This window comes from Gossypium hirsutum, chromosome D07 (genome assembly GCF_007990345.1).
Source record: "Gossypium hirsutum isolate 1008001.06 chromosome D07, Gossypium_hirsutum_v2.1, whole genome shotgun sequence".
Classification (NCBI taxonomy): Eukaryota; Viridiplantae; Streptophyta; class Magnoliopsida; order Malvales; family Malvaceae; genus Gossypium; species Gossypium hirsutum.
Window position 1 is genome coordinate 2,614,798 of NC_053443.1, and position 20,718 is coordinate 2,635,515.

Consider the following 20,718-nt stretch of genomic DNA (forward strand, 5'->3'; position numbering starts at 1 on the left):
ATGGCAAAGGGAAAAATGATGGATTTGTTTGTTCATACCTCTAGGAATTATGATTGATGTCTTGGAATGACCTTTTTGTGCATGTTTCTTATCCGTTGAAGAAACTTCAGTTTAGCTACTCCTTAAATAAACTAATGGTGTATAGGTTTCTAATAGATTTTCTGTGATATTCTGCAGCTATGACTATTCTGGATACGGACAATCTTCTGGAAAGGTATATAAAATAAACATATTGTTTTGAAAGGAAAGGAAAATTAAAGTTATCTCTCTGTAAAAGATATGGTTATTATCTCTAAGGTGATAGGATTATATAAAGCTCTTTCTTACTTTTATCTTTTTACAGCCAAGTGAGCAGAGCACATATGCAGATATTGAAGCTGCATATAAATGTCTTGAAGAGAGCTATGGTACAAAACAGGAAGATATCATCCTCTATGGTTAATCTGTTGGTAGTGGCCCCACTTTGGATCTAGCAGCTCGACTGCCTCGGTTAAGAGCTGTTGTTTTGCACAGTCCCATACTTTCTGGTTTAAGAGTAATGTATCCTGTAAAGCGTACATATTGGTTTGACATTTATAAGGTAACAGAAAGCTGTATAAGTTTGCTTCTCCAGATTATTCTGCTAATAAGGATTTATTTATGTGAATATTGCAAAAATAATGTGTTCTTTTTTGGGCTGTTTGTTTGCAGAATATTGATAAAATTCCACTTGTCAATTGTCCGGTTCTTATCATTCATGTAAGTATCTGTAATCCTGACAGTCTATAAGACTTCATATATTATAAATTTCATAAGCCTACCACATGCAAACATATCTCTTTATGTTTGAGCCATTATGTTACTTATATTGTTCTTATCTTTTTTACATTGAATTCTTCATAATTATAATGGAACTTAAAGAATTCTCATTTTTCTTTTATTTCTTCAAAGTCCAAAATTACTTTTGAACTTTTTTAGGTTGAAACTTGAAAGGATACCCCCATTATTGAAAGATGACATACTAAAGCAACACTCAACATTTTCTTCATATGATATCTTGAATTTTAATTTTTTCCCCTACATTTTCCTTTGATATGTTTGTTGTAATAACTTATCTGTTCTTACCCAAAGTTCCCTGGATCCACTTTCATTGGATGATGAATTGATGATTAGAGCTTTTGGCCTGCAGTCTGAATGAAAATATTGGCGCGGGGGGGGGGGGGGAGTGCGGGGGGCTATCAATGAATTTTGTAGACCTTTCTACAGTTTTGATTCACATAAAGTCATATCTGATCATTGATTTTGTCATGTTTAGTGCTACGGTGTTTCTCTTGAAGGTCCAATTCTTTCAGTCAAGTCTGACAAAATATAGATCTGCATTGAACTTTGGCCCATGCAGTGTCTCAAGTACAAACAAAAAGATAGCTGTCTTGGCAATGGGTAAATAATTGCAAGTTTTGGAGGATTGGCATTCCGGACAAAGTAAATTAATTGGAGTCCATAGAATTAAGAGTTCTTGCAACTTAAACACCCTTTCATCTTCTCTACTGAGGTGTAAATTAAGAAGTAAGAGGATCATGATTGAACCATTGTTTTCTTTATGATTTACCATCATTTTGTTATTAGTTTATTCTTTAGATAGTCAACAAATAACTATAGGAAACGATGAAGATTCCACACCCTTGTTTTGCTACCTAGAAAGAATTAAAAATATCAATCTCTGTTAATTTACTTTTATGAGGACAAATAAATTGGCTACTGTTAGGACAGATTATCCATATCTAGGGAGGATTGTTGAGCAGTATCTTGAAGTGAAAGAATGGTCTGTATGGACCCCATTGATGGCTAACCCAGATTACTATGCCTGAATTTTGGTTTGGAAACCTTGCCTTAAGTTGACATTGTTGAAAATTTTCTGCATCTCTGCCATATATGGATAATTCCATTAGACAGTGCGCTGAAATTTAGTTTTCTTGGCTCCTTTTGCTTAGTCAAGTAAATCTTCTGTAGGTTGTATTTAAGGTTAGTTATCCTCATCCTTATATTCAATTTAATGCATGATTCCGGATTATGATCAAAATTTTCAATTTGTTGGCTTCCTTATACTTTCATAGTGCATAAAAATATTTGATCTATTTTACTCAAACTCCAGAGTAAATCCAATACGAGTACGTGTGCTATATTGCTTTTCCATATATAGAGAGAGAGACATATTCTCATACCTGTGTCAGTATAGTTTATAAGATTTGACTGTCAATGTTTCCTTTGTATTTGTCTTCATTTATTGAACTAGTAAATGACTACCACATAGAATATTGTTTGCAAATTACCTCATAGAAGGTGAAAATGATTTCATAGGCCACCAGTTATGGCTTTTGAGGCCAGTCTGTTTATATCAATGTGCAGGGAACTTCGGATGAAGTTGTTGATTGCTCCCATGGAAAGCAACTCTGGGAACTATGCAAAGAGAAGTATGAACCTCTATGGCTTAAAGGAGGGAACCACTGTGATTTAGAGCAGTACCCTGAGTATATAAGACATCTCAAGAAGTTCATATCAACTGTTGAGAAATCTCCTTCTCAAAGGTACAGTTCTAGGAGAAGCACAGACCAATTTGAGCAGTCTCGGAAAAGTACTGATGCATTTGAGGTTTAAAGTAAGAGTACTGATCGAAGGGAGAAACCAAGGAAGAGCACTGACAGGCCTGAGAAGTTGAAAAACCAGTCTATAATTTGGATAAGCTAGAAAAGCTAAGAATCTCTTTCGATCAATTGGAAAAGTCTCGAAGGAGTGTGGATTGCCATGAGAAGTCCCGGAAAAACGTTGACCATCAGTTGGAAAGAGCTCGCAAAAGTGTTGATCTGTTGGATAGAATACGAACAGGGTGATGATACTACTTTCGTGTAAAGAAAAAAAAACTCCATGCAAGTGTTTGACATTTCATGTTGTGATGAACTAAATCTGGTTTTGTTCTTTATTAATTCTTATGGCGTCTGAGGCTTTGTATTTGGTTTTCCCAATATCTTTTGATTATACTATGGCATGAAATATGAGTTTGGTGTTTTGCTTGACCTGTGTTTCGGCCGTTGAGATCTCTCTTGCAAACATAAGCTAGTTTTCCTTGGGCTAAAAAAATTGGGAATCAAACTGGTAAAAGCTTTGGTTTTTCGATTCAACAGTAAGCTGATTATTATGCAGGCTACATGGCATTAATCATCTTAAGAGAACAAGCAGCAGTAAAAACCAGATTTGCAACCCTTCACAAGTGTCAAAAAGTCTTTAATTTTTAAGAATTTTATTAAATTATATATTTTAATTAAAATATATTTAATAATAATTATGTTTAAATATGATTAAATTATTTATTATTGATAATAATAATCTTATTAAAATTTAAATAACAATAACAATAATCATTTACCAAAACAAATTTCTGCTAAGGGTATTCTAGTCATTTTAGTTTTTTCATTATGCTATTACACCTCTATTACACTCAACCAAACACAGGATTACTATTACGCCTCTATTCCATTACATTCAACCAAACAGTTGATTTGCTATTACACAGCTTTTCCATTACACCTCTATTCCATTACACCTCTAATCCAATACACCTCTAATCCAATACAGCGAACCAAACGTGCTGTTAGGGTTAGTAAAGAAAACTGGAATTCATTGGTTTGAATTTGAAAATGGGTTATTGCATTTTGGGGGGTTCTGTTTTGTTGCATTCACAAAAATGTAGGTCCATTATTCATATCAATGGGGCCTATACCATTATGATTACTATTATTCTCACCCACTTGTCAAACAACTACGAATCAACAATCCTTTGGTACATGCATGCATATGCATCTCTCACAACATAATTAAAAATTGGGTTAATTGCACAAAATGAGTTTTACTCAAATTTTAAAACATTTTAATTCCATCTCTAAATGATCTGATTTTATATTAATAAGATCCTTTCGTTACAAAATCTTTTATTTAACTGTTAAATGAAAGACTAAATTTTACGTGATATGGGCTAAAATGAAGTGAAAAAAGAATGTTGTAAAAGTCTTAGTTGTTTTTCTTTTAGTTTTTTAATGTTCATTTTAATCTTCTTTAAAATTTTCATTTTAAAAATTATGCCATATAAGATTTTATGTGACATTTAATGGTTAAATTGATGCTTTCAATAATGGAATGATATAATATCAATAATTTAGAACATTTTGAAAATTGAAAACCAATTTAAAATGACGATCATAGTAATCTAAAAGATTTTAAAAAATAAATAAATGAAACACGGGTCATTATTCTGATTTTGTAATAATCCATATGTCTATATATTAAGAGAATTATTCTATACACTCCCGCAGATTTAAAATGTGATCATATGCCTTTATAAAAATGAAAAGAAAAAAGACACATGATAACATCTTGAAATCAAGTGTAGAGAATAATTATCCTATATACCATATAATATATAGGATAATTATTATCTACGTTGACAATGAAAATTTTTATTGAACAAGTGAAGTTATCCATACGTCGTATTTAAAAGAATATATATTTTTAGTCCATTTGTAGAATACTGACAATGTCAAACGATGGTCCTATATGATAAGATAATTGTAGTGTACATTAACACTAATAAAGGAGGGCTACCATGTGGTGCTTTTTTTTATTAAAGCATTTCACAATTTCTTAAATCTCACTGGTAAAGTTTTTCAATAAGATAATTATCCTATTGAATTAAAAAAAAACAACTACATAGTCCATTTTATTTAGTTGTGTATATGTTACCACATTCTAAAACCATGGGCACCCTTTTAACCAATTTGTGTTGCTTTAAACTTGTGATTACCAATGATAATTAAATCTATAATGGCATGCCGAGAGAGTTCTTCAGTAGTTGCCTGAAAACGTGCAGGTTTCTGCATACTCTCTTAAGTGACAAGTAAATGATGGATACTTGCATAAACATATTGACACCAAAAGACAATGTAGTATATATGATAGTTAACTTATTGTTGCCCAGCTGAGCAGCATTTGGAGCTTCATGCTGTAGCGTTCGGTCACGATTCAACTGGTAGGTTGCACTTCACAAGCGGCTTTGCCAGACCCAGACCTAGAACCAGCTACAGGTCTTCTGTTTTACTATGATGTAGAAGGCAATCTCGGGACTTTGGCCACCTATGTCATCACCAGAAAAGGGTGACAATGCCACTATTTCTACACAATCGCTGCTGCCTTTGAGCACCTGACATGGGTGCTTTCCAAAGTCCCAAGTTTCTTATGCAAAAGTAATTTCAGACTGTAGGAGGAGAAGATTGATGATAACTGCTGGAAGGAAGCAGAAACGCCAAAGAGAGTTAAGGTGCTATACAGGGAGGGATCCACTTACATCAATGTAAAACTCATATGACTTTACATACTTCCATAACTTTTTTTATGATTGATATTTTAACAATCCAATCATTGAATATGTCAATATAATTGTACTTGCCACGCATGTAACATTTCAAATTAATCCGATATTTTTATCATATCGATTTAAAATATTGTTTATATTAATATATATTTAACATATAAAAGTTTTTTTATATAAAACAAATTAGTTAATAATTTTTTTTACTCCAAACTTGACATACATGTCCTATATTAATGGAACATGAATTGTGATAGTTGGATTGTTAAGACATCAATCGTAAAAGAAGTTACGAAAGTGGGTAAAACCATGTTAATTTTACACCGGTATAAGTTTCTAGCCAACCAGTATAATAATGACATTCAAGATCATGAAGAGCTGTCAATCGAGCTCGTGGTGCAGTGGCAAAAGACTTGCGACCTACGTTCAATTGGACAACTCCTCCCCCACCTTTTATCAAAAAAGAAAAAGAAGTGATCGAAAAAGTCATCTCCATGACTAAACCAGTTATTCCATTAAATCCTCAACTGGGAGACAACATGCCATCAAGTTTCCTTCCCTAAGATGACTGATTTCAACAGTTTGCTTGCAAAATAAAACACAACAGAAACAAATGCTCACCTACATTGAAAGCATCAGGAAAACCCGAAATGCATTTGTTACAAGAGAAAGCTTCCTTCCTGCCCTCCTCATAGTACTCAATGTTCTCTTGCAAATTAAGATGCACCCTTTTTCTTAAGTGTATGAATGGCTCTACTTGTTCTGCACAGAGACATCAATGCATGAATATTATGTGGTGAAATCATGCTCCTGAGAAGCAAATCTAATTGATAACCCGACGTCATTTTTATGAAATTCAATTCTTTCGGAATCAAACTGAGTATAATATAGTACCCAAATAGTGTCACTCCTTGTTCAATACTTTGGGAACTTTGATATATGGCTCCTCATAACTTGGAACAGACGCTATCAGCGCTTCCCTGTTTAGAATATACCCAAAGTTAAAATGACCGGACAGTAACCCTTTGGAAATTTACAACTCAGAAACCACAGTGCAGGTGCTCACTTGTTCTCAAATGTTTGAGGGGCATCTTCACGCAAATTATCACCTTCAGTGTCTGTGAATAAATAGAATGGCAAAAAGCTTGTTAGAGCTTAAGATTTAGAAAAGGACACATCTATTACTCCACATTAATTATACATTCAAACCATAGTAGTTTTACAGAGGTCAAATTATGCTCTTAGTCCCTCTACTAGACTAAAATTTGAGATATAGTCACTATACTTGAATGTGGCATGATTTGGACCCTTTCTTTTATAATATCATTAGTTAGTCTAAATAGTTAACACCGTTAGTGATTCTGGTTAAAATGCTGATGTGGATTTTTCTTAACAACACCCTTCTAACACAGAAAAATAAATCAGCATCATGAGTTAGAAGGGTAATTTTAAGAAGAAGTTCCGGAATATTGACTTTAATTTGGCATAATATGACTTTTCTACTTCTATAATGTGATTAGTTAGTCCAAGTAGTTTAATAGCAAGTAAATCCCAACTTTGAGCATAGTAGAAGCACCAAAATCATAATTTAGAATAGAGTTGGCGAAAAACCTTGTTAGAGCTTAATATTTAGAACAAACTGTATCTATCACTCCACATTTGTCAGTCCCCGCTTTGTTAAGATACCTAACTACAACTATTACTTTTTTATAGGAAACAATACTAGACCACCATGTAGATTGTAGAGTGTTTAGGACAAGAAAGAATACTGCATGACAACTAAAACAGACAATCAATCAACCGTTTAAAATCTACTTTACATGGTGCATATATAAACACGCCTTATCTTGCTTGAAAAAGAACAATTTTTGTGCCTTGCGCCTTGGACCATTAGGAGTCCTAGCACCTAAAGCATGGTTTGCACCTTTGCCAAGACTGAACCAAGCAACTGTATAAAAACTACCTTTCATTGATATGTTAATAAATGCCTCAATTACGCTCGATTAGTTCTCCTTCGAACACATATCAGAAATGCACAGTGCAATAGCAACACCAACAAACAAGAAAGAATACCAATTTATATAAATGAGTTCTAAGTACCTGCTCTAATAGCAGGCTAGACATTGTCAAGATCAACAGCTTGAAGTTGCCCAAACCTGCAATAAAGAACCCAAAACTTAAAAGAAAATTTCATCTTTTATTTTTCCAATCTTCAAGTTGTAATGTGATGAGAATTACATCCTCTGAGCTAATAAAATGATGATTACATCGTTGATTATAAGTAAATACTTGGAGCATAATAACCATAAAGTATTTCTACAAGCTTTATCTTTACAAGAATCACGGGGAAAACCTGATAAATAATAACAGCTAAAAATCATTAATAAAAACCCAAGACCCAGCACCCAGTTTGTAGGGACATCTCTAAATTACTTATCGAATATCAATTTTGACTTGAATTGAAAAAAAGAAATTACCAGTCTATCACTTGTCCAATTTTGGGAGCAAATTCTTCAACCTGAAACCAAAGGAAAAAAGGGTTGAAGAAATCAACTTCAGCCAAAAAAAAAATTAAAAATGAATGAAGAAGTGAATAAAAATGGGGGCAAAAAGAACCTCATTTGGGGCGAGTGAAATTCGAGCAGTTTCAGCCAAGCCAGGCAAATCCGGTGGCTGCAAAGAAGACCTTGTTTTGGTGGAGAAATTTCGGGTTCTGAGATTATTTTTAATAAGAAAAAAAGGGTTTGAAGCAGAACCAAAAGAAGAAACAGTGGTTTTAAAATTGAAGTTTGTGAGCATCAGCAGAGCCCTGCTCCCCATTGTTGTGATGCCTTTGGTTATTGGATTGGAGAAAGTGATACAGTAACTACACTACCACTCTTATCTGCAATGTTATCGCCATGAATGGTGAAATGCTTTTGTTAATTTGGGTTCCAGGCCCAGAAGCAAATATTGAGCCTAAATTTTTTACTCGGCCCAGAATGTTATTCTTAAAGGTTTTTGTTGACCCAACATGCCTAAATTATCCATTTCACTGTACACGTCTTAAATAAAAATACTATTGCAGACCGAATAGGTTAAGATTTACAAACAATTTGTTAAACAAGTGTTAAGTGCACTGTTAAAGTCATTTCACTTTCCAGGGAAGATAAACTCAAACCTTGGATATGATGTTATTGAGAAGGGTAGTCAAAATAACAATCGCCGCTTTATAAGATTTAAAATTTTGATAAACAAGTTAATTAAATTTTAACTTAATTGACAACGACATTATTATTAGTGTAAAAAACCGTAGATTTGAGTGCATTGAAACAATGATTATAAAAAGGATTCATCCTATATTGTCTTTTTTTTTTATGTCAACACAAAACTCTTAGCCGCTTTCTCCTTTAGATCATTTGTAATATATATATTATGGTGAACTTATCATTAGATTTAACAACATACATATAAAAGTATCATATTTCATCGGGCATTTAACTTGATTAAATGGTACAATTATAATTTTAATTCCTCTTAAATACTATTAACTTAATTTCCTTATTAAATAAAAAATCTATATTTTTGACCCATGTTAAAAGTTAAAAATTCAATTTAAACTATTTTAGTATAAAATTTTAACTTTAAACTCCAAACATTTTTTTTTATATAATTTTTTCTTGAACCCTCGTCACATGTCATGTTATATTTATAAGTAAATTACTTTGTACTCATTGAACGGCATCTTCTTATCATATACTACTTGTAACGAAGTTAAATTTTGAGAAATTTCACTAAGCAAAACCATTGCCCCTCCGTTTTCTTTGCAATTATAATAATGAAACTCAACCTAAGTACAGTTTAGTTTCAATTGTAACAAATGTATGACATTTTTTTTACAACAATCAATCCACTATACAAAATCAGCCTTTGTTAGTATCATCTCCTTCGTGTCCAACACTGCTCCTTCCCCTTTCCCCTTCATTGTTGTTACAGGGATGAAGCTGTGGAGCCATGAGTAAGCTTCTTTGACCCTCACTCGACGATGGAAGTGGATTGGCAGAATGTCTGCTATCACTTTCAGACACTACAACAGGTGGCCCCGATGTCACCACAGTTGTCTCCACTTCACTGCCTCCACCATGACTTGCTGCTTCTTTGCCGCTACCGGCAGCTGGAAGTTCATCAGAGGTTATATTGAGTTGGGGAATGTAGTCTCCAAGTTTTGAAATGGTAAAACATAAAGATAAGAAGACATGGGGGTTTATTTATCTCTTCTATTCAAATGAACTGTTGGCTAATAAAGCTGCATTTCCATGGATGCTAAATGTGATAGGTCTACTAGTCATCGAACCATTTGAAGAAAAGAAATAATAAATAAAGTAATCAATTGCTCGAGTAGTAGAGTTAACCTGTATGGCTGGATGCAGCAATGCTAGTGTTCGTATTTTGAGGTGCAGAAGAAGTTGCAGCTCCCCTTTTCATCTTCAACTGTGGAACAAAAGAAGGCCAATCAGTAAGTTTTACTCGTGCTAACAATTGTTCTGTATTTCAGTAGATATTTAAAGGTGAAATCCATTAAACCTATACCATTTTTCGTTCTTGACGAAGAACTACAAGTACACTCAAAACACTATCCAAGCAAAAAGACAATCTTGTGTGCTCTAGCAATCTAAAAAAGTTTCTAAACTTTCACACCTTAGCATTTTCTTCACAATATTTTACAACGACCGAGATGCTGGCATAGCGGCCATTCAACAGCACATAAGCCCACAACAAAAGCTTCCTTGGAATGCTTAGATCAAGAGGTTCAACCCCTTCTATGCTCAATGGAAATTGCTTTTCTTTTACTAGTCGAGACGGCACTAAAGAAAGGTTGAGACTGGAAGGGAGCATTACACAGGAGCTCTCGCGATAGAAATTATATGAACTTCTAAGCAAAGTGTTGGCAGTCTCCAAATCTCCATCAGAAGCTTTCTTTATCACAATATTATTAATTTTTGCCAATGTTGGGTTCCATTTTGCTTGAAGACTTTCCAAATGAGTTGAGTCCTCGAATGATGAATTCCATATTTCATGTGTTTGCAGATCAACACAAAGCTGCTGACTGCTTTCCACAACACCATCTGTTGGTTGGCTAAGAGTTTGAACCTCATTCGAGAATCCAGATTGCAAAGGAGTGATTGATGCCAAGCCAATTATAATAGAACGATACCAAGCACTAGAGGCATGCCTGCAAACTTTGGCACAATTACTATTTGACAATTTTGGGTTCTTGAACCGTTTCCGGATCCTCTCATTTATTGCTTCAAGTGTTTCCAGTTTTCCATTTCTTTCCAGCGACACAATGTACTGGTGAAGATACCTGAGCCAAGTTCACCAACTATTAGAATTTTATGAAAAGGAAAGACACTAGTTATGTTACAGTTGAAGGACAGGCAGCGCAGGTTGCCTGATTATCACATACTAAAGGTTACATGCTAAAGATTCCATGTATTCTAAGAATTTGTAAATAACACGCTCAGAAAACACTCTTTACCCATATAAACTGCTTTCGGATATTTCTGGACTTCTAATCTCAGGCAAAGAGCAGATCTCAGGCCATAAGGTACCCTGTTCCATAAACAAACCAAATATCTTCTCTAGTTGATGCTCAAAACTAGATGCAGGATCAGTAGCAGCAGTCTCAACTTGATTAATGGATAAAACTAGAGCCTTGATGTGCCTCCCAAGTGCCACTGGAACAAGATCTTCAATGCACAAGGAGAACTGAGTGCAAAAAAAATCAGATAACAAATAGTATTAACCGAGGGTATGACTTTTGCAATTATTACACCTAAATAATGTAACTGCAAACATAGATCTTTGCTCCCTTCTTTCATTCCCTCGCCCCCCCCCCCCCGCCCTCTTCACGATCCTTAAAGAGCATGCATGTATGTGTGGGGGAGGATAGGCAGGCTCCAATAGGAAATGATACTAGAAACTGTTTATCTCCTGAATCTTGTTAAGAATAGATGCATTGGCCGATAGGAGATTTATGTTCTGAACAAAACACACAAATCAAAGTAAGTTTCTAAAGGATTGAATGGTTACCCGCTTATCAGACCGAAGGGAGACATAAGCCCGGTCAAGAGTACAGATATCTCTAGTTTCTTCCAACAATTTCAGATAAAACAACAAGTATTTCCGGATGCAAGTTATAAACTTTCTAGAGCTCTCTGGTAAGTTTACTTCAAGGGCCTTCTTGTTCCCAGCTAAGCCTGGTGCTTTGCGCCTGATTTTTTTCCCCAAAAAGGAACATACAAGAATGAAAGAGATTAGATCAATATAATAACAGCCAATAAGTCGCTAAACGTATTATCAACATCAAAGACATGAACATCTTAAAAGGATACCATATTGAAAATCATCTCAACCATCAAAAATCCCGATTCTTAGCATTCCCCGCCCCCATCCCACCCCAAAATGAAAATGGTAAAATATGAAACTTGACTGGTCCATTAAAGCAGAGAAATGGTTCAATATCTAGGTAATGACAATCTAATTGCTTGGAACATAAAATATAGGTTGCAGCCATACTTTCCCTTTTTCACCATGCCATCAATCTCCCACATGTTTATTGTAAAGCATGACCGAGATGATCTGAAGCAAAAAGAAAGTTCGTCTTTAGCCTTCTGCAAATCACCTCTGCCCCCCTTTTTATATAATCCTTGGGCGAGCATAAATCTGGCCTTATGAAAATGTTTCAGATCTCCTCCAACACAAATTTCCAGGGCGGAAAGACAGTCATTGTAGAGCATGTTCCACACCTCCTCCCTTTTCTCTGTTTTTTCCAATTTATCTTCTTCCAAAAGTGAAGTTTCAGGAGTTATTTTGCTGATAATGTCCATTGCAGCATCCTTCAAAGATTGACTGAAAAAATACGTTGAGAGAACCTAGAACACAATCAATGAGAGTTCAGTTGATAACTATTATCTGGTGAACTTGTCAACTTGTGCAAGTCCAGAAACAAAAAACTGTAAACTATTAAACCATGAGAGGTTCAAGTTAAAGAAGTTAAAACGGAGAAGGAAAGGCAAATAATTTAATTTTACTTGCTAGGAAGAGGGAAGGAGGGAGGGGGATTAAAGAAACCTTTAAAACTTCAACATTTTGTTTTCCACAGTTCCAGAGTAACTTCAAGCGTGAAGCATGCATCCTGTAGAAAGGATCAACAGCTGATGGATTCAAAGCAATGGCTTTATCATAATAGGACAACGATGTCTCATATGAGTATCCAAGCTTCTCACAGAGTTTTCCTATGTAGAATGCATGTGACCAGTCCTGCCTATAACATAATGGAGTCAGCTGAAGGTAGACATTTTATGATGTTAATTCTAAAAAATAAAAAGTGAGATAGAAAGTGGAAAGTTAAGAATCCAGAAAAACAGAAGTACTTGTGCATTAAGGCTTTTTGAAATGCCTCATGGAGTTTTCACAGTATATCCTCCAAACTGCATCCCTTGAGGGCACAAGTGATCGCTGATCATAGAAGGGAACAACATTCTGAAGGCTGTCGTAGTACACTAATGCCAATAGTTCATGTATCTCACACTAGAATAATGCAAAGTTACACAGTAATTAGCAATAAATTGATACAAATTAAGCAAACATATAAATATTAACCAAGAATAAAATTCACATATTCTCTTTATGACTGTCGATCTCTATTAAGCCTCGTACTAAACAAATGTCCACAGCATTTTATTTGTATCAAGGAACCTCCCAAAAGAATAAACAAAATAAGTGATAACGTAGTGAATATGCTTTCAATGGGACCCATTCTTCTTCTATCCCTTCTTACTAACTCACACGTTAAGATCTATTGTAGTGTGGTGTACAAATTTGAGAAATGACATTTGATCACCAGTATAAGGAATATAAACGTCAAATGTCTAAGAATGACCACTAAAATCCAAATCATTGTCCAAGATGCATATGAATCAATGGCATAGAGTTACCTGCTGCTCTGATGTCTTAGCCAAAGCCAGACTTATTAATAGACAGCGCCTGCTTCTCCTCCGACTTGTCTCAACTCTCTGAGGCAAAGTGATATTCTTCCTCCATCCTGATACATTTATGTGCTTACTCCCATCATTTAGCAGCAAATCCACCTCCTACTTAACAGAAGCCAAAGAGAATTTTGTAAACAATTTGATCCCATTCTAGGAAAATATAGAAAACCACATTATAGTAAGGTTTTAACAGTCTGTGCATCTTTCACTAATAAAATGATGGCATAAAAATAAATCTTGCCTCGTCATAAATATTTGCAAGACGTTGCCAACTCTCAAAGCATAGGGGGTTATAGAGCAGGTCATATTTGAAGAGGTTTGCATTTTGCTGAACAAATTCCTCCCCTTCCTTGGTGAGAACAAAGCCAGGCCATTTATCAGTTGCATTCATTTCTTCAGACTGTGCTAGGAAATAATAAAGATTGCTATAGACATCCAAATATGGCTCAGAGCTGCAACCATAATTACACGCAAAGATAGCATATCGGTGAAGTGAAAACATACACATTTAACAATTGACAAAGAAACAAAGAAGCATACTATCAGAACAACACAAATATATACCTCCGTAATAATGATGCCTTGTACTGTTTGAGGTTTCCTCCATCAGGAAAAAGCATCTTTGTTACAGTCTCCAGATAACCTTCAGATCCAGCCATCTCCGACAGTTCCTCCTCGCATAAATCAGCATCAAAAAACTTATCTATTATGTTTCCAGCCAAAATTTCTTCAGGTGGTTGAGGAAAGTGTTTACGTATGGTTCTTAGCACTCTGCGAAGTTTGACCAATCCAGTTCTCTGAAACATAAAATAATGTAATTGAGCTAATGTCACCTAAATCATAATTAGATAATAACTTTAATAATTAATATATATATAGATCGTCTTGCATACACATGCATAGGCCCCAGTGCATTCAAGTTTGTGGCAGTTTGTATGAGTTTGTGAAGAAAGAAAAACTACTTACAGAAGAAGCTTTTGCAGAAGGAAGAATATATTGGAAAACATCGGCACATTGTTCTTTAGTCTGATAATCACCACGACTAGTATTTTTGTGCACAGCCAGTTCATCATCATAAGATGAGTCAGATCTAAGATTAAGACCATATAAGCAGAAAAAGCACTGATCCAAAGCATTATCTATCATTAGCTCAAGTTCCTCCTTTTCATCTTCACTGAGCTCATCGTCACCTTCATCAAGCTGATGACCACATTTTTCTCCAAGATTGATTTTGTCGACATTAGTACATTGCTTTTGAAGTGCTATTGCATTGTCTTTCTCTTGGCCAGAAAAAGATGGAGTTCCTTTAGAAGTAATCCCTTCAATATCATCCTTCATTGCAGTAATAGATTCAGAATTATGAGTTCCACACATTCTCTCACCTTTCTTATCTGAACTTATTTCATTTTCTGATGTTTTGAAATCATTATCATTGCTTGGCTGCCTGTCATCTGGACTTATCTCCCTGCTTGAAGAGTTAAAACTGGATTTTAGCTTCATATCCAAGGCCAAGAGATGCTTTATTGCAAATTTAAGAAATGTTGCTTCCTCCCCTTCACCTCCCTCACCCGCACAACAAAGCCCATATTCAGCAAGCAAGTCATGAGTTGCTACAATTAATTCAACCTAAGACAAGAAAACAGCAAACAGAATTTAAAGATATATAGATATGCAAACAAATGCTGTGAGAAAAAGAACAATCAATAGAAAAATGAGTGAGTTGCAATTTCTTCTTCATGAAAACTAATGGAAAATTCACCTGGCTTTTAACAGTTACTGAAGAGTCAAGGTGTTGAAGCTTGCAGAAAGCAATGGCTGCATCAATGAAGCAATTACTTTGCTTTTGTTCCAGGTGATCAGCATTTACTTGCATAGAGGATTTCTTGCAAAAGACATTGTTTGCAATGTTGTACATGATTGCCAGAAGCAGTGATTGAATGTCACTAAAGATGCTAACTAAACCAATGCCATTCTGCAACCATAGCTAACATGAAGTCAAGATGCAGTATAGGGAAGTAAAAGGAAATATTCTACTTTAAATATTAACCATGAGTCAAGAACAGAAGAAATATATTTCTCAAATATTGAAGAACTATGATCATGTTAAGTTGGTTAAAGTTTCTGATAAAGAATACACTCCTCAATCCTATTAGCAACACATTCATGGATCTTACTTGAAGTTCATGGATTCCAGAGTAACTAATACTAAATCTACACAAACATTATAACAGGCATTTCTGCATGGAAAATACTACTTACAGACTCTCCAGATTGATCAATGAAGTTTTTCACTTGTGAAACACATTGTAAAATCTCCTTCACTTCCTCTGTAACCAGGTCATTCCAGTGCTTGCTAGTACCGTCACTTGATACCATCTCAGGACCAGAAAGCATTTTTGGCACTGACTTCTGATGAAAGGCTTTACCAAAAGCAACACATTCACCCATTCTAGCTAATGCCATGAGTATTTGAAGCTTTCGTGTGTGACTAGTCAAATACACCTCCATATCCATTGGCTTTATCTTCTGACAAGCTTTAATTAATATATCTAATGCTGATAGTTCAACAGGGGTAACACCATCACCCTTTGGGTCAGATGCCAGTGAAGGTGATAAAGAATTGGCAGAAAAAAGAAGAGGAGCAAGCAAAGTTACACATTCCACAAACACCTCTTTCTCAATCATCTCACCTAGAGTCTTCTCCAACAAGAAATCAACCTTTAACAAATTGATTTCATGAAGAATCCTTTCAACAGTTAGCTCTTTAGAAATCTTACAATGCGGCAGCTGCACCATACAAGAATTGTCTGCATTTTCATTCTTTGCCAAAAGTGACATGGAAATGCAGAACTCCTCGTAAGCTTTTGCCTTGTTCCCATCCCGAACAGATAGCTTTCCACTCAACCAGAAGTAACGAGCCCAGAAGGGACTTTTGTTGGATAACAAGGAACTATCTAAATGTGAACTTTCACAAATGGAGCTATCAGGTGATATTGCATCAGTCCCTTGGAAACTCTTAAATGAAGAGAAATTCTTATTCCCAAATGTCGAATAAAATGGATGATCTAAAGCTACTGATTCAATTATTTTACAAAGATGGTAGGATGCCTCTGATAAGAATTCAGATAGATTGTTGGAATTGGAAGGAGAAGACCCAATGTCATAATACAACTCGGCGAGAAAAAGACTACATTCAGGAGTCCTATCCTGCCCCCAATTCCTTAGAAGCTTCTCCAACTCAAGGAATTTGACGTGCGCATCTAGACACACAAGGCTTTTACTTGCAGCATGTTCCAAAAGCAAGTGACCTATATGGTAAGCACCATAATTTTTTGAAGTTTCTCTTACAAAATTAGCAACATCTCTACTTTCCATATCCAAGGAATTAGCCTGATCAGCACATGAGACAGAACAATTACCAATAACTTCAGAACCTTTGCTGTCTGGTTTACTGATGACAAAAGATTCAAGTAATTGAAGCACAATCTTGGCCAAATCCTTACCTGCAGTAAAATCTAATTCTTCTTTGCCAGGTTTACGGCTCCTAAGACTTTCAAGACGAGTACTCCGTCTCTCCTGTGGTTGTTCTTCCAAAAGATTTGATTCTTTTTCTTTCGAGCTACTAGCTCTTTGAAAGTCATTATCATTGGGAGGCATGCTTTCACCACTAGGAGCTAAAGTAGGTTCTTTCTTTTCCACAGGCTCCATCACAATTTCGGCACAAGGAGGGAAGAGAATGCTTAACCTGACATCCCCAGATCTGTACAATTTTCCAGTCCCGACCTCAGAACCACAACCATTTAGCGGAAGTAAAATTCCCAGGAGTCCATCAATGAGAGCTGCCCAGGAAGCTTCTGCAATTTGCAATTCTATGTTCTGGTTCAACTTTTTGAGTGCAGTACCTTCATCTAGATTCTCATCAGGTGCTTTTCTCTTGTCATGGAATTTAAGACGTACATGTTTAGGTTCCAGCTTATCTATACCTCTAGGAGCAAAAGGAGCTGATTCTGTTTCCTCAATAGTATTTTTGACATGCAAAGCACGAGAATGTGATGGCCAATGCCTTAAAATCAACTCTGCAACAGAAAGGCATGTAACTTCATCACCAATGGCAATGAGAACTTCCAACAGTTTCTCCATGCAATTCCCTGACACACAATATAAATGGATTGTATGCATCATGAAAGTTGAGCAGACAGAGCACAAAAAGAGAAGCAAACACAGGATACGACTGAAGCATATAAATACTCACAATTATTAGGACTGCACAAAAGTCCCTGCTCAAAAGCCCAACGTGAAATACTCAATGAACCCATTGAGCATGATAGAGTCCCCAGCTGGTTCCAGACAACCGAATCTTTGTTATCAATCTCTACAGCTTGAAGATAACAACGCAAAGCACTCTCATAATGACCTGAACCTTGTTGAAGAAAAACAGTGGCAAGGTTCTTCAATACCAAAAATCTGCACAGAGCTAGATGAAATACATTAACATTTATGCTTACTAGATTTAGATGTCCTAATGAAACATACAATTAGCACATAAATCTAAATCACAGAAATTTTATTTAATCAAACCAGAGCAACGCTTGAATTAATCAACACTATTATAAAATGAAACCTTAACAGAAATTTATAGGACACAATTTACATAAAACTTCAAGCCAATGACTTTAGGTGTAGTGGCTTTGCATTCTAAGATCAAAACTATGCAAGGAAACTACTTAAAAACAAAGCAAGATATAGTCCATGAGATAGATCTTAACTTGAGTTGTAACAGATGACCATCGGTAGTATTGTTATCCACCTGAATAAATTAGAAAAAAAGAATAATTATTTTAAGGATATAATATATATCTATATGTTAAAGCATTTGCAGCTGAAATATATTTCATGGAACAAACAGATACTTCAGCATTTGAAATAAGAGGATCTTTCAAAACGGATTCTAACAGTTCGCGAGCCTTTTCATAGTCTTTAGCCTGTAACTTGAGAAGCCCATCATGGTAAGCTTGTGTAAGATGGAATTCCTGCAACATATGATTCAAGAAATTAATTTTATTCTTTGAAATACAAAAAAGGACCCTAAATTCATTCTTTAGGGAACCAAAAAACAAAACCTTCAAATTGTTCAACCAACCCCAAAAAATAATTCACAGAATCACAACAGCAAAGCAACTTCTTGTTTTTACCTTAGCTTTGTCAAACTTGAGATTGACATTATGAACATAAATAAGATTCAAAACAGAGGCAAAAATGAAAAAAAATGAAATTTGGAACAGAATTTTACTCTAATTAATTGCATTCAATGTCACGCTTATGAAAAAGAAATAGGAGCATACCAGGGCTTCTTTAGTAGGAGCTAAGGGTTCCCATTGGCCTCTGGAATCTGTGTCGTTAATAGCTGCGATTGAGAACTGAAACAGACACAAACACACGAAAAAAACAAAGTAAATTTAAAATTTAAAAAAAATTCACTCCTCTCGAAACCAGTCAATACAAGATTAAAGAACCAAACAATTACGCACCATTTTTTTTTAAAAACTTCCTCGTACGAAAGCTGCCTTGAGGAGACTCTTCGAGTAGTTGCTGTTTTGGGGGGTTTTTTGTTTGCTTCAGATTTAGGCGGGTTCCATTGTTAGTTTATCGGGGGTTTTTCAGGTTTAATATTTTCACTTTCTCGTTAGCAATAAAGGGCAAATAAAATAGGTTAAATTCTGCTATTAGTCCCTGTATTATGTATAAGTTGTGTATTTAGTCTTTTTTATGGGCAAATAACCAAAAAAGGCCGATTTTTTTCAAAATTTACCGAAATGGGCCGGTTTTTTAATTATTTACCGGAATGGGCCATTTTCCGCGAAACCGCGTCCACGTCAGCGCGATGTCAGGGTACGCGCAGGAAATCGCGCCCACGTCAGCGCGATTTGCTGACGTGGAAGGAAATCACTCCCTCTAGGACGCGATTTGCTGACGTGGCGTGAACAGTGTGTTTTTAGTTTAGAAAACTTTGAAAGGCCATAACTTTTGGCTCGATTGTCCGATTGAGACGATTTTTTTTTTATTTCAAATAACTTTTCGAGATCTACGCGCTGGCAAATGCCGTAGGCGGTTTGCCGAAGTTTTCGTCGAAAAAGATCCTTTTTTGCCCCTAAATTTTGATTTTTTCGGTTTAAAATTGAATTTTGAAACATTCAAATCGTTATTTTCCTCATTTATTTGAAGTAAACACCGGATCTTTTTTTACAGAATTGTCTTATATCATCCTGTTATAGGTATAAGTCAGCTCATTCCACTTTTGAGAAGTTCCCTAAAATTTTCCATTTTATTCAATTTAGTCCCTAAAACCTAAATAGTCATATTTTCAAATCTAAGCTTCATTTTTCAATTCAATTTCAATTTCATCCTTCCATAACATTCAAATATTCTTAAATACAAAAATTTCGTGCTAAATTTGAAATAATTACACTTTAGTCCCTATACTCGTAACTAACAAATTATACTTTACAAATTAGTCCCTATTCATCTCTAAGCAGTTTTCCAGCGCGTAGATCTTGAAAATTTATTCGAAATCAAAAAAAAAATTGTCTCAATCGAACAACCAAGCCAAAAGTTATGGCCTTTCAAAGTTTTCCAAGCTAAAAACACACTGTTCATGCCACGTCAGCAAATCGCGTCCTAAAGGGCGCGATTTCCTTTCACGTCAGCAAATCGCGCTGACATGGACACGATTTCCTGCGCGTACCCTGACATCGCGCTGACGTGGACGCGATTTTGCGGAAAATGACCCATTCCGGTAAATAATTAAAAAATCGGCCCATTTCGGTAACTTTTGAAAAAAACGGCATTTTTTGGTTATTTGCCCTTTTTTATTTTGGTATTTTCAGTCCCTGTAATTTTAGAATGGTAGCTATTATGTTAAAATATGCCATAATCCCTGCATTCTTCAAAATTTTTAAATTTAGTCCTTATATTTTTATTTTTAGGAATTTAGTCTTATTTCTCGGATTTTAAAATTCAAATTCAATTGTTAACGCTAGACCTGCCCATGGGCCGGGCGGCCCGGCCCGCCCGAAATATGGGAGGGTTTGGGTAAAAATATATGCCCGAAATATGGGCTTGGGCTAAATTTTAGGCCCGTTTAAAAAAGGGCCGGGCCTCGGGCAAGATTTTTTTGGCCCGGCCCGGCCCGAAAAATATTAAATATATATTTTTTATTTTTAAAATATAATAGTTTTTTATTTTAAGTTTATTTACTTTCATTTCCTTGACTAGTGTTACAAAATAATAATA

At 35.3% G+C, this 20,718-nt stretch overlaps 1 protein-coding gene and 2 pseudogenes across 1 annotated transcript; 1 reads left to right on the forward strand and 2 right to left on the reverse strand.

The window, feature by feature from the left end:
• Window positions 1–3,050, forward strand: LOC107955981 (alpha/beta hydrolase domain-containing protein 17A-like; annotated as a pseudogene).
• A 2,840-nt stretch (window positions 3,051–5,890) lies between these two features.
• Window positions 5,891–8,274, reverse strand: LOC107953868 (glutamyl-tRNA(Gln) amidotransferase subunit C, chloroplastic/mitochondrial-like; annotated as a pseudogene).
• Window positions 8,275–9,169: 895 nt separating this feature from the next.
• Window positions 9,170–19,087, reverse strand: LOC107953867 (calcineurin-binding protein 1-like). Its single transcript, XM_041097042.1, is given in 19 exon segments — window positions 9,170–9,548; window positions 9,787–9,865; window positions 10,073–10,739; window positions 10,914–11,143; window positions 11,468–11,648; window positions 11,954–12,309; window positions 12,509–12,721; window positions 12,803–12,967; window positions 13,375–13,530; window positions 13,670–13,880; window positions 13,993–14,225; window positions 14,395–15,054; window positions 15,188–15,400; window positions 15,688–17,576; window positions 17,681–17,892; window positions 18,195–18,235; window positions 18,339–18,458; window positions 18,771–18,845; window positions 18,957–19,087. Coding segments are annotated over 19 exon segments (5,955 nt in total). The 5' UTR covers window positions 18,960–19,087; the 3' UTR covers window positions 9,170–9,297.
• Between the last annotated feature and the right edge of the window lie 1,631 nt (window positions 19,088–20,718).